Consider the following 13,659-nt stretch of genomic DNA (forward strand, 5'->3'; position numbering starts at 1 on the left):
ATGGAAGAGGGAAAAGGGAGGTTATGTCAAACAATTCTAAGCTGCCTGGACAGGAAATGTTTAAAGCGCAATAGTAACAATAATGATATTTGATACAATGATCCAAGGATTTCTTAATGTTTTACAACATTAACTAACTGAAGCGCAACACCTTTATGTTGGGCCTGGTAATGTATATACACAGATTACTCCTTCCACCAATAAAATACAGGCACCTCTGACCATGGCAGCCATTGCACAGCAAAGCTGGAAGTTAAGAACAAGGAATCCGAATTCAACCACAAGGGGAATTTAGATCAGAAGCATGTAATTAGTTACCTACCATTGAAATGTGACCATGGCAAACAGGATGACACCCTTACCATTATGAAAAGTTTCATGAGATCATTACTGATTCCAACTGATGAGGACATTCTAGCTGAAAGAAAGTTTCCAGAAGTACAGGGTCCGCTAACATTATGCGGGATGGGTTCAATTCAGACTCAGAGAAAAGTGCCACCTACAGAATCACCAACACCATCTCCTTCCTCTAATGCCTAGCTATTCTGTGGAGTCTTCTCCCATTCAGAAAACAACTCAACCCAACCCAGTCTTGCTTATTCTGTGAAACCTAACAGGGTTAAAATTACAGTGTGGAATGGCTGCAGTCTAAAGCCGTTTAACACTTTAACTAGAACACCTTTATACTTACAAAAGTCACTTGGTGGATTGTGTGTGAGGTTCCTGTAGAATTCAGTTCGATGAGCTTTCTTTAAACCAGTGCATAGTCCAAAATCAGATAGCTTCACATGACCCTACAGAATCAAGAGAAGATAAAAACATTATTGGGAAAGTTGAGTGTTAGAGGGAGCAACACATCTTAATAACATTACCTGCTCACTTCAGAAATGCGTGAACTGCAGATTTGTGCAGGATTATTTATCTAGAGGGCATTATAATGACTGAATCTTTATATAGCAAGAAAGAATGATTTTTTCTTAGCAGGGGAATCATTGCCTCTTCTTTGTAATGAATGAACTATGCTTAATTATTCCAAAGAATTTTGGAGTTTTGTTTGTTTATCTGATGCTTGGGGTTAGAGGGAAAAAAATGGAAAAGTACAAAACTGTTTACTTAGGAAGTCTCAACTAGAATGAAATATACTTTAAAAAAATTAATATCGTGTTTTAATCCAGTTTTATAGCTAGATTTAGAAAGATACAAAGTGGTCATCAGACTCACGTAAGGTAACAGACTAGTTTAGATTCTTGGCTCTCACCAGTAAATCTCCCTTCTGATCAGTTAACAGATAAAAAGCCAAATGAGATAACGGCATCAAAAATTACAATGATCATTTAAAAGAAAAACTGAACATTTATGTAGCATTATCGGATATTTTGTACTTTATGCTTTTCTTAAAGTAACAGACTGCAACAACAATTAATGTATGTGAATGTGGTTTTAAGCTCGACACTACAGTCTGCAAGTATATGGACATTGTGGATGGGTCTTTTCTAGCATCTAAGAAGATCCCCATTGTAAACACTTTCAGTAAAGTGAAACAATTTAGTGCTACTTTTGCTATGCTAATTGTATAGATGTTCTACAAGATAAAATATGGGAGGCAGATTCTGATTTCACTCCCACCAGTTTAAACACTAGTGTAATGCTAACGGATACAATGGAGTTATTTCTGATTAACACTCATGTAAGGGAGATTGGCATCAGACAGTAGAAGTTTAAACTTAAATAGTTTACAAACCAGTTACATGCCTTGGCATCCAGCAAGAGGTTATCTGGTTTAATATCTCTATGGATGAATCCCAGCTGATGAATGGCATCGATGGCCAGCACAGTTTCAGAAATGTAAAATTGTGTTTCCTCTTCTGTTAAAGTGTCTTTCTTCATAAGTAAGGTCATCATATCACCTACCCACAGAAAAACGCATTAGAAAGACCAGTGCATTTTAACTACCCAGGACAGCCCTACTGGAAATGTCAGTAGATTCCATTAGAATCCTACAATTGGCTTCTGCAGGTTTCAACTGCATGGAACTGCTAGCCCAATAGACCCATTGTTACTCTGCTTCAAAGCCTGTTTGGCAAATTGGACCTAGCAGGAACCAGCTGAAAATTATTAACTGGATTTTTAGTAGGGTACTCAGTGAGGTGGAGTCAGTTTAATTACGTATCTCCTAACATATACCACACAGTAATTGTTTTCAGCAATAGCCACTTTCACAGTTATTGGCATCTGTAGAGAACAGCAGAACAGCTGATTACAGGAATTATTTCATCCAAAACCACAACTATGATTACAGATGTTTTAAGGGCTTAAAAAAAAAAATGAAAAAAAAAAAATGCAGGAATGGTGATATCACCGACACTGGAATTTAACATAGCATAAAAATCCCACTAAGATTGCTTTTGTCATCAACTACATAAAAAAAAGGAATAAATACTTTAAGCACTGAGCCGCTGAACTCGTTGGTTTGCTTTTTACCTCCAGGTAGGAACTCCATGATCAGGTAAAGATTCCTTTTATCCTGAAAACTATAAAACATTTTCACCACCCAAGCACCATCCGCTTCAACCAATATGTCTCTTTCTGCTCTGATATGGGCCACCTACATGCAGATAAACAAATTGTCATTAATATCAAGGACAATTATTACTTTAATATTAAATTGTATATCTAGTTACTGTAACAATCACTGCATTGTTCATGATCTCTGATGAAGAAACTGTTTATACTCCTGTGTCAGGGTGCTGGGCAACAGCAGCTGAGCCAGCACTCTGGTCACTGTAACTAATTAATTACTCTAGAGTAGACCTCATTACGAAGAGCTGTGCCTAACTGATGGGCTGAGGAGAACTAAGAGGCTAATTAGCCCATCAGGCAGATGATACAAAAGGCACAGGAAGGAAGGAAGGAAGAGAGGGGAAGCAGAAAAAGAGAGAGAGAGAGATCTCCCCTGCCTCCGGAGCTGAGGGTTCCCTAGGACAGTAGGCATAAGGCTGTACAGCATATAAAAGAGTGGTGGAAACACTGTGGTAAATAACTGCATGGAGTGTTTTTACCAATAAAAGGTCTCTGAGCAGTTTGTGGGCTTGAACAGAGAGGCAGGAACAAGCCGGCCCTGGTACACATCTCCGCACAGAATCTCTGTGAAGCCAACTGTGGAAGAACTACATGGCAGTCACGATTTTTTGGAGGCAAACTCCTGATTCAAGAGACCATCTCAAAGCATTCCCAAAGGCAGGATGCTGTTTGTAAAGGGTGTTTCTATTTTATGCATAATATTCAGTAGTTGAACAGAGCTTGTGGAAAATGGAATTTCTTTGGATGTTTTATTGAAACTGGCTATTGGATTTTTTTATTTCAAGAAAGGCATTTTTTTACATATTAAAGTACAAACCCATGTCAAGGTCTGGTCTGTAATGTAACTTTCCCGATTGTGAATTCATAGATACCTACAAATGGCTGGAATGTAATTTGAAAGGCAATGTGAAAGCCTGGTACAAGTATTGGGTAAAGTATAGGATCTTGTCTTAAATCATGCAGAAACAGAGGTAAAATGACAGGTGGAGTATTATTATTGACAATAATTATCAGACCTCTCATTTATGTAACCACAGTAAGTGAGCTGATAACTGTTTTGTATAATACGTTCCTTATAGCACCATTGACGATGAATCTTCTGTAATAACAATGGGTTGGTTGCTAAATTAACCACATCTGTAGAAATGATACATTGGTACTGCCAATTTCAGCAGTTTTTACTTCAGAGCCTGTTTGTCTGGCAGAAGACTAGTTCCATCATCAATACAGGTAAAATACAAGTGCCTGAGCTGCAGCAAAATATCCCAAGTGATATTCTGTTGGATGAATACAACTTACGAGCAAAACTTTTGAAAAATATTAATCAACTGTTCACAAAATGCAATGAGAAATATCTTAGGCTTTGGGACACTTATCTGAAAACAGTTTACAGAGTAGTACAGGTGGAAAAGCACCTTGACGTGCTATTTTTGTCTGCAGCACTGTCAGTTGGGAGAACTGTGGTGCTGTAAAGGGGGAGCATTTTAGTGGAGAAGAGGCTTGGTGGAGAAAGACTACATGGTACGATGTAACTCAGCGAGGTTCGCTGGAACTTAGGGATAATGCAGCTAAGCACTGTATCCCACTGTGCACTGAGTGTTCCCTAATTCTTAAAGAAATTGATATATGAAGAGTTGAACAGTAATCCCTGACAGCTGAAGGTTTTTCATGCATCGGATACAAGAAATTATTAAATAGAAGGAAATCATCTTACATGTTTCCAGCTTTCAGAGCTATTTTCACCAAGCAATAGAGAGACCTGAACTTTAATGCAATTTTTTTTACCCCCCTACCTCCCAACTCTACTGGCCAGAAATATTTATGCGATGACAGTAGACTTCACTTTCCTCATTCTGTCACTTACCCGCAGCGGCCTACTCACTTCAAGTTATCTGCCTACCCCTAATTAAGTGATCCCATATTACTACCTTGAAAATGATTTCTTTCCTCACTCCCTCCTTTGCAGAATAAGGATATTGCATACAATTAAACTTAGTTTAAAAACAAATCATGATGATCTCTCCCAATGTCAACATAGTTGAAATTGTGTAGATTTTATTGCATTTATCTTCAATGTGTTGTCCCTATAGAACACATTAGGCAGTGGAACATTGAGCAAATGTATGCTCCCTACTCCCTGTAGGTATGTCTATACTGCAGCCGTGGGTGTAATTTCTGGCTCAGACAGATGTACCTGCACCTGCTTTGATAGAATTAAAAATTGCAGTGTTGTTGCAGCTACACAGGCAGTGTCACAGGCTAGCCGCCTGAGTGTATAACCCAGGAGAGAGGGTGGGACTGTACTTTGGCTACTAGTCTCTGCCACCGCCCGTGTTGCCCATAGCTATTTTTAGCACATTAGCTCAGCCAGAGCTAGCGTGGGTATATCTACCTGAGCCAGAAGTTACACCTCTTGCTGCAGTGTAGACATAACAATTATGTTTAAATGCCACAGATTATGTTTCAGTCATGTACCTATTCAATGGAACATCTATTTAAAACAATGGGATGGGCAAAACATATTTGACCAGCAGAGGACTTAATAACCATATCTCAATTTTCAATTTGGGCCAAGAAAATTTTGTCAAGAAGCCTCTTGCATACAGAGTACGGTCAGAATGCTCTGTACTTAAGCTCCTTCTTTTTTCAGTTTAAACTATGGCTGTCAAGTGATTGCAAAAATTAATTGCAATTAATTGTATGATTAATCATGGTGTTAAACAATAATAGAATTATTTAAATATTTTTGGATGTTTTCTACATTTTCAAATATATTGATTTCAATTACAACACAGAATGCAAAGTGTACAGTGCTCACTTTATATTATTTATTACAAATATTAGTACTGTAAAAAACAAAATAGCACTTCAGTTCACCTAATACAAGCACTGCAGTGCAATCTCTTTATCTTGAAAGTTCAACTTACAAATGTAGCATTATGTACAAAATATAAATGCATTCAAAAAATAAAACAATGTAAAACTTTAGCGTCTACAAGTCCACTCAGTCCTACTTCTTGTTCAGCCAATCGCTCAGACAAACAAGTTTTTTTACATTTGCAGGCGATAACGCTGACCTCTTCTTGTTTATAATGTCCCCTGAAAGTGAGAACAGGCCTTTACATGGCATTGTTATAGCCGGCGCTGCAAGATATTTACATGCTAGATGTACTAAAGATTCTTATGTCCCTTCATGCTTCAACCACCATTCCAGAGGACATGCGTCCATGCTGACGATGGATTCTGCTTGATAACGATCCAAAGCAGTGTGGACCGACGGATGATCATTTTCATCATCTGAGTCAGATGCCAGCAATTGAAGGTTGATTTTCTTTTTTGATGGTTCACGTTCTGTAGTTTCTGCATCAAAGTGTTGCTCTTTTAAGACTTCTGAAAGCATGCTCCACACCTCGTCCCTCTCAGATTTAGGAAGGCATTTAAGATTCTTAAACCTTGGGTTGAGTGCTGTTGCTACTTTAGAAATCTTATATTGGAACCTGTTCTATGTTTTGTCTAATCTGCAGTGAAAGTGTTTTTAAATAGACTCATAGACTTTAAGGGCAGAAGGGACCATTATGATAGTCTAGTCTGACCGCCTGCACAATGCAGGCCACAGAATCTCACCCACCCAACTCCTGTAATAAACCCCTAACCTATGTCTGAGCTACTGAAGTCCTCATGTCATGGTTTAAAGCCTTCAAGGTGCAGAGAATCCTCCAGCAAGTGACCCGTGCCCCACACTGCAGAGGAAGGGGAAAACCCCCCAGGGCCTCTTCCAATCTGCCCCGGAGGAAAACTCCTTCCTGACCCCAAATACGGTGACCAGCTAAACCCTTAGCATGTGGGCAAGACTCACCAGCCAGACACCCAGGAAAGAATTCTCTGGAGTAACTCAGATCCCACCCCATCTAACATCCCATCATAGGCCATTGGGCATATTTACCACTAATAGTCAAAGATCAATTAATTGCCAAAATTAGGTTGTCCCATCATACCATCCCCTCCATAAACTTATCAAGCTTAGTCTTGAAGCCAGATATTTCTTTTGCCTCCACTGCTCCCCTTGGAAGGCTGTTCCAGAACTTAACTCCCCTGAAGGTTACAAATCTTCGTCTAATTTCAAGTCTAAACTTCCTGACGGCCGGTTTATATCCATTTGTAGCCAACATATGCTGGGTCGTCGTCAGAGACTACCACAACACAAATAGATGTCAGAATGCAGGTAAAACCATGGAGCAGGAGACATACAATTCTCCTCCAAGGAGTTCAGTCACAAATTTAATTAACACATTTTTTTTTAACAAGCATCATCAGCATGGAAGCATGTCCTCTGGAATAGTGGTTGAAGCATGAAGAGGCATATGAATGTTTAGCATATCTGGCATGTAAATACCTTGCAATGCTGGCTACAAAAGTGCCATGCGAATGCCTGTTCTTACTTTCAGGGGACATTGTTAATAAGAAGCAGGGCAGCATTATCTCCGGTAAATGTAAACAAATTTGTTTCTCTTAGCAATTGGATCTGCCATCGAGGAGCTGGCTGGTGAATCTTGCCCATAGGCTTAGGGTTTAGATGATCGCCATATTTGGGATCAGGGAAGGATTTTTTCTCCAGGGCAGATTGGAAGAGGCCCTGGAGGTTTTTCGCCTTCCTCTGTAGCATGGGGCACGGGTCACTTGCTGGAGGATTCCCTGCTCCTTGAAGTCTTTAAACCACGATTTGAGTACTTCAGTAGCTCAGACATAGGTGAGAGGTTTTTCGCAGGAGCGGGTGGGTGAGCTTCTGTGGCCTGCGTTGTGCAGGAGGTCGGACTACATGATCATAATGGTCCCTTCTGACCTTAGTATCTATGAATCTATGACAGAAGTAGGACTGAATGGACTTGTAGGCTCTAAAAGTTTACATTGTTTTGTTATAGAATGCGGTTATGTAACAAAACCAAAAAAATCTACATTTGTAAGTTGCACTTTCACTTGTATGAGTGAATTGAAAAATACTATTTCTTTTGTTTGTCATTTTACAGTGCAAATATTTGTAATCAAAAGTAATATAAAGTGAGCACCGTACACTTTGTATTCTGTTGTAATTGAAATCAGTATATTTGAAAATGTAGAAAAACATCCAAAAATATTTAATAAATTTCAATTGGTAGTCTATTGTTTAATCGCGATTAATTTTTTTAATCATGATTAATTTTTTTGAGTTAATCGCGTGAGTTAACTGCAATTAATCGACAGTCCTCGTTTAAACCGATTTTTTACCAAAAAATGCTAAGGGTTTTGCAAAACAGCATTAATCAGTTTTTTCCGATTTTCACCCCACTTTTGTATCATTCAAATATATAAAAAATAACTTGTTTTATTAGGAAAATACAATATTTTGCATGAGATTAATGTATTACAATAATACATTAGTCTGTGTGTACATGCAAAGCTGCCCATTGAAGTAAGGCTATGTATTGGTCTAGAAGATACACACAACAAACAAACAGGCAAGCACGTAAGCTCTGAAGTGTGTGCGCATCTGAACATACTTATGAATCTCATGCCTACCATGTACACATTTCAAGTTGTTAGCAGATAATGGTTTAAAGATTTGTCATACTAAAAGGGGAAGAAAACAAAAACCTGTATCAGAGTATGTTTCAGAAGACAAGGAAGTATTCAAAGTTTTAAATAAGCAGGAGAAAAGGATGAAGTTGAGTATATGTGTTGCAAATGGTGTGGCCCAATTATTAAAATGTAAATATTTATAGGCTAATAGTTCTAAGTCTACAACAGTAAACTGTTTATTCAAATAAACAATTTTATTTGGGGATTAGAGATATATTGTTTTCTTAAACTCAGAGGTGACATTGTGTTTTGAGTTCTGTTTTAGTTCTGTACCAAACCACACTGATGTACAGAATTCAAAGCATTAATCTACCGAATACTTTTTTCTCCTGTCCTTCCGTCCACCAAAATAAACCCTGATATTTCACCAGAAAAATTATTAATACTTTTTGGCACTGATTTTCACCTATTTTTCTTGTTGGGGTAATAAACACTGATAAATTCCCAGGAAAAATTAAATAAAATAAAAACTGAAAACGAAGGGCCCTATCTGTACTATAAAATCTGAAGGAAAAGGGCATTGTCCCTGCTTCCAGGAGCTTATAAATACAACACTTTTCAAAATGCCATTATATCATCTTATTTTCTAGCCTTTATTATTATTTGTATTACCATAGTGCCTAGGAGTGCTAGTCATGGATTAGGAGCCCACTGTGCTAGGTGCTGACCAAACTCAGGAAAAACTGATGGTCCCTGCCCCAAAGAATTTACATTCTCAGTAATTTCCTAGCATAAGCAACAAAAACACAAAAGGTATTTACTATAAACCTAGCAGCATTCCATTCCACAAACCTGCTCTTTTTCCAGCATATCAGCTTTTCTCAATATCTTCATTGCATAAATATGACCCGTATCTTTCTTCTGGACGAGGCGTACCTAAAATTAAATAGAAAACCATCATTCTAATATACCTCACAAAATTGTTAATTGTAGTATCTTGGAGGATTGAAAATTGTTGGCACTTAAAAGATGCATTTGATTTTAAAATTAGGAAAGCACAAGAACGAAAGAAACATGACATAATCCATTTATACACTTTTACACCAAATCGCAAGTTGTCTTTTGAACTTTACTGATTAATAGGTTTTAATTCTCTCTTTGGGATGATCAGTATTTTGACAAATTCATAGTCAAATCAAATATCACCTTTAGATCAAGGAAGCTAATTTGTACAGTAAAATCTTATTAGGGCTTGTCTACACTTGCAAATTTTCTGAAATAGCTAATCTGGAATAACTCCCTGTGTGGATACTCTTATTCCAGAATAAATATAACTTTGTCTGATTTAGCTTAACCCATTTCCAAGCAAAGAGGACACATACTTCCCCAAATGCTCCTCTTCCTATAACTTTCAGAGATTCAAAGTCATCTAAGCCAAGCCTAGTCCTCTTCAGTCGCAGGAATTCTGTTTCTTTGCGTGCATGCTGTGACCGACGTAGTTTTTTCTATGGAAACATATCACATGATAATTACAAAGTTTATTGTAAGTTAAGTAACATACATAACTGAAAATATTTTGAATATATAAAACTATATTTTAGAAAAAAAGTTTTAGACCATAGGAAATGTAATTCTCCATCAGATCTCTGGTCTATCTAGTCCAATATTCTGTCTCTCACATGACTTGCACCAGATGCTTCAGAGGAAGGTGCAAGAAACCGCACAAAAAGCAGGTGTGAATATTCTGTCCCGCAAGGAAGAACTCATCCTAGTAATTAGAGATTGGCTTCCAAAAAAAAAAAAAAAAGCTTCAGTTCTCCATGTTTAAGATAATGACATTAGTATTTTTATAAACAATTATAGAGAGGGTGGGGAATTTTTCAATGAAATTTTTTTTGGTCAGAAAATATTGATTCATCAAAACCAATACTTTTTGCAGGAAAAGGTCTGTTAAAATTTTTGTTTTTTTACTTGAAAAATTTTAGTTTCATCATCTTAAAAATGAAAAATTCTGGTTTTCCTGTTCAAAATGACTTTTTCTGATTTGCAATTCAAACTAGTTATACTAAAAAAATTAAATGGTTGAAATTGAACAAAACATTTTGAAATAAATGAAACATATTTCAATTGACCCAAAAACAATTTTTTTTTTTTTGATTTTCAGTTTTCATCCCGATTCAGGACAGAGAACGTTTTCAAAAATCTTAGGACAGGAAAACAGATTCTTTCAGCTCTTACTGCACCTGTACTCCAGTCCCAGTTGTGTGTTTTTTGTACTACTTGCGTAAAGGGAGACAGTAAAGAAAAACAAACAAACAAACAAAAAAAAAACAAATCACACAGACAAGTGTGGGGGAAGTTTAGTTACTGGTTTCTGCTATAGATGAAAGAGAGGGAAGACACTTTGTTTAAAGTACATACCACTATACAGTGACCTAAATAAACCCAATTACAACTCTTGAGGTGGAGTGTGAGTGGGAGGACAGATACTAACTGATGGCATTCCAAAGTATTTGTTTCCAGTGAGTCTTCAAAACTTGACCATTCATACACAAGAGGCTGAAATCCGCTACATATGCCACTGGGTAAAATCCACTGGCCCAGAAGACAATTCTACTTTGGGGGCTGGACAGGTGGGAAAAGTCAAGAAAAGCAAAAGCACAGGTTCCATGACTTGGACAGGGGGAGAAAAGGCAAAAGGCAGCCATGGGTAGCCTGCTGGGCAGCAGAGATCAATATTTACTATCTACACCAAAATCTACTTTTATTAGCCAGGCAACTGGATGGTCATTAAAGTCCCAATATATTTTAGTATATAAAAGTGTCAAAGGGCTTCATCCTCAGAGATGCTGAGCACCTCACCTTCCAGTGATGTTAACAGGAATTTTAAAGGCGCTGAGACCCATCAGGGTCAGGCAATGAAGTCATACATTTTTATACTATATTTTTATTATCATTTAAAGCCACAAGATGGCATTATATACCCACTTGCTCTCTACTCTCTCTCTCCAAAGAGGTATGTTAAATGCACCAATACAAGAACTGTTCGAGGTAGATTTTATTGTATTCTTGTTGCATCACGTAAAGTGCAATACAAGAAACAATGATGTGAATGACCACATCAAGGCAATTTAATGGAGGAAATGTTGAAAGATCCAGTGAGTGTGATTCTCTTCTCACTTACCTTGCTGTGAAGCAGGGCTAACTCCTTTACTGCTATAAAGCTGGTGCAAGGGAAGGAAAAGCTAGGCCCAGTGTTTTAAAAAAACCTAAGGATTTGGTTCAGTGAAAATATAAAGTCACTGTGGCGAATTCAGCCCTCAGGTGAGTACGCGCAAATCCCATTGACTTCAATGGAACTGGTCACATGCCTGAAGTTGGGTACATAGTTAAACACCTTACTGAATGAGGACCTATAACCTAGATCCTCTCTCCTGTGTATTTTGTCTTCTGCCTCTTTCAGCCAAGTGTTTCTGGCCCTTTTTTCTTTCCTTCCCAACTCCTAACTGAATTTCAAACAGATTTGTACCCCAAAAAACAAGTGTTATGTTACATTCTTCTTGGGTGCCTCTATCCTATCGGATGATGAGTACTGAACAGGGGTGTAAGCAACTTTTTTTTATTAAAAAATTTAAAAGCTTATTAATGGCTTCTATTATAAACACTAAAATATGCTGTTTCTTTATAACAGCAAAACTTATATAATAAAAAAAAAATCTCAGTATCATATTGGATAATAAGACTGTTAAGAGTCAACCATATACTCATCGAACACTAACTTTGAACAGTAACCATGAAAGATAAAGCCCTTCAAATGTATTTCAATCGGTATTACCTCTTCATCTGCCAGGCCTTCTTCTTCCATGGCCACTTCTAGCTTTTTCTGCCTGCACAGGTAGACATACGAGTACACATTTAAAACAAAAACAAAAAAAAATCAGACAGTACAAAAATGCCTTCACTTCACAGATCTCCCCTCTTTATCCTTGACACAAACTGGAGAATGGAAGTGTAATATTAAAAAGTTGTAATTTTAGAGTGCTCAGCGAACCCATTTCTTGGAAAAGAGATCCTGTATAAAAACAAGTTTCAGAGTAGCAGCCGTGTTAGTCTGTATCCGCAAAAAGAAAAGGAGGACTTGTGGCACCTTAGAGACTAACCAATTTATTTGAGCATAAGCTTTCGTGAGCTACAGCTCACTTCATTGGATGCGTTCAGTGGAAAATACAGTGGGGAGATTTAGATACATAGAGAACATGAAACAATGGGTGTTACCAAACACACTGTAATGAGAGTGATCACTTAAGGTGAGCTATTACTGGCAGGAGAGTGGGGGGGAAAAAACCTTTTGTAGTGATAATCAAGGTGGGCCATTTCCAGCAGTTGACAAGAACGTCTGAGGAACAGTGGGGGGGTGGGTGGGAGGAATAAACAAGGGGAAATAGTTTTACTTTGTGTAATGACCCATCCACTCCCAGTCTCTATTCAAGCCTAAGTTAATCGTATCCACTTTGCAAATTAATTCCAATTCAGCAGTCTCTCGTTGGAGTCTGTTTTTGAAGTTTTTTTGTTGAAGAATTGCAACTTTTAGGTCTGTAAGTGAGATTGAAGTGTTCTCCGACTGGTTTTTGAATGTTATAATTTTTGATGTCTGATTTGCGTCCATTTATTCTTTTACGTAGAGACTGTCCAGTTTGACCAACGTACATGGCAGAGGGGCATTGCTGGCACATGATGGCATATATCACATTGATAGATGTGCAGGTGAATGAGCCTCCGATAGTGTGGCTGATGTGATTAGGCCCTATGATGGTGTCCCCTGAATAGATATGTGGACACAGTTGGCAACGGGCTTTGTTGCAAGGATATCATTTAAAAGAGAACACCATGTACCTATGTCTGTCAACTCTCTAGTCACAGAGCTCCCATTGACTACAGTGGGAGTTCCACAAAAAGGCATACACGACGATATGCCCCAGTCAGCATATGTTAGCTATTATATTTTGACAGCACCAGATGTCTGCATAGAATTTCACATAAAAGATGACGAGGTCTTTGCCCCAAAGAGCTGTCTAAGGCCCCAATCCTGCAAACACTTATGAACATACTCACTCGTGCCTTTACTCACATGTGACCAGACCTGTTGAAGTCAATGGGTCACATGGGTAAGTTTATATATATGTGTAGCGTAGTAGTCCAAATCCTAGATACAAGGGAATGAAGTGATGAGGGTGAAAGTATGAGCCTTTTGAAGTGAATGGGACAATACATGTGAGTAAAGATTTTGAACAACGAGTGCTAGGATGTTAAGTTCTAGGGTTTCATTTTGAGCCCTTCTCTACTCAAAAATCAAGACTTTTCCCCATTTTGAGAAATACAGCAGAATCTCCTAAGTAGGACTCCCCAGTGGACAATCTATCCTCCCAACTGGGAGTGAGAGGCCCAATTAATAGCATACCAACTAAATAAGAAGCAGCTCAAAAGATATTAAAACCTGTTCTTTGGTTGTATAACCTCAATAAAAAA

At 37.9% G+C, this 13,659-nt stretch overlaps 1 protein-coding gene across 1 annotated transcript in view; it reads right to left on the reverse strand.

Annotated features, from left to right (window-relative positions):
- Positions 1-13,659, reverse strand: part of STK38L (serine/threonine kinase 38 like) — a 57,862-nt gene that overhangs the window by 10,142 nt on the left and 34,061 nt on the right. The window contains exons 3-8 of the mRNA XM_037915233.2: positions 11,969-12,020; positions 9,516-9,638; positions 8,986-9,069; positions 2,482-2,605; positions 1,753-1,907; positions 692-794 (exon numbers count right to left, since the gene is read on the reverse strand). Of these exons, the coding sequence (XP_037771161.1) occupies positions 692-794; positions 1,753-1,907; positions 2,482-2,605; positions 8,986-9,069; positions 9,516-9,638; positions 11,969-12,020 (641 nt within the window). The remainder of the gene's footprint in view (positions 1-691; positions 795-1,752; positions 1,908-2,481; positions 2,606-8,985; positions 9,070-9,515; positions 9,639-11,968; positions 12,021-13,659) is intronic.

The sequence above is a fragment of the Chelonia mydas genome, chromosome 1, assembly GCF_015237465.2.
Source record: "Chelonia mydas isolate rCheMyd1 chromosome 1, rCheMyd1.pri.v2, whole genome shotgun sequence".
Lineage (NCBI taxonomy): Eukaryota > Metazoa > Chordata > Testudines > Cheloniidae > Chelonia > Chelonia mydas.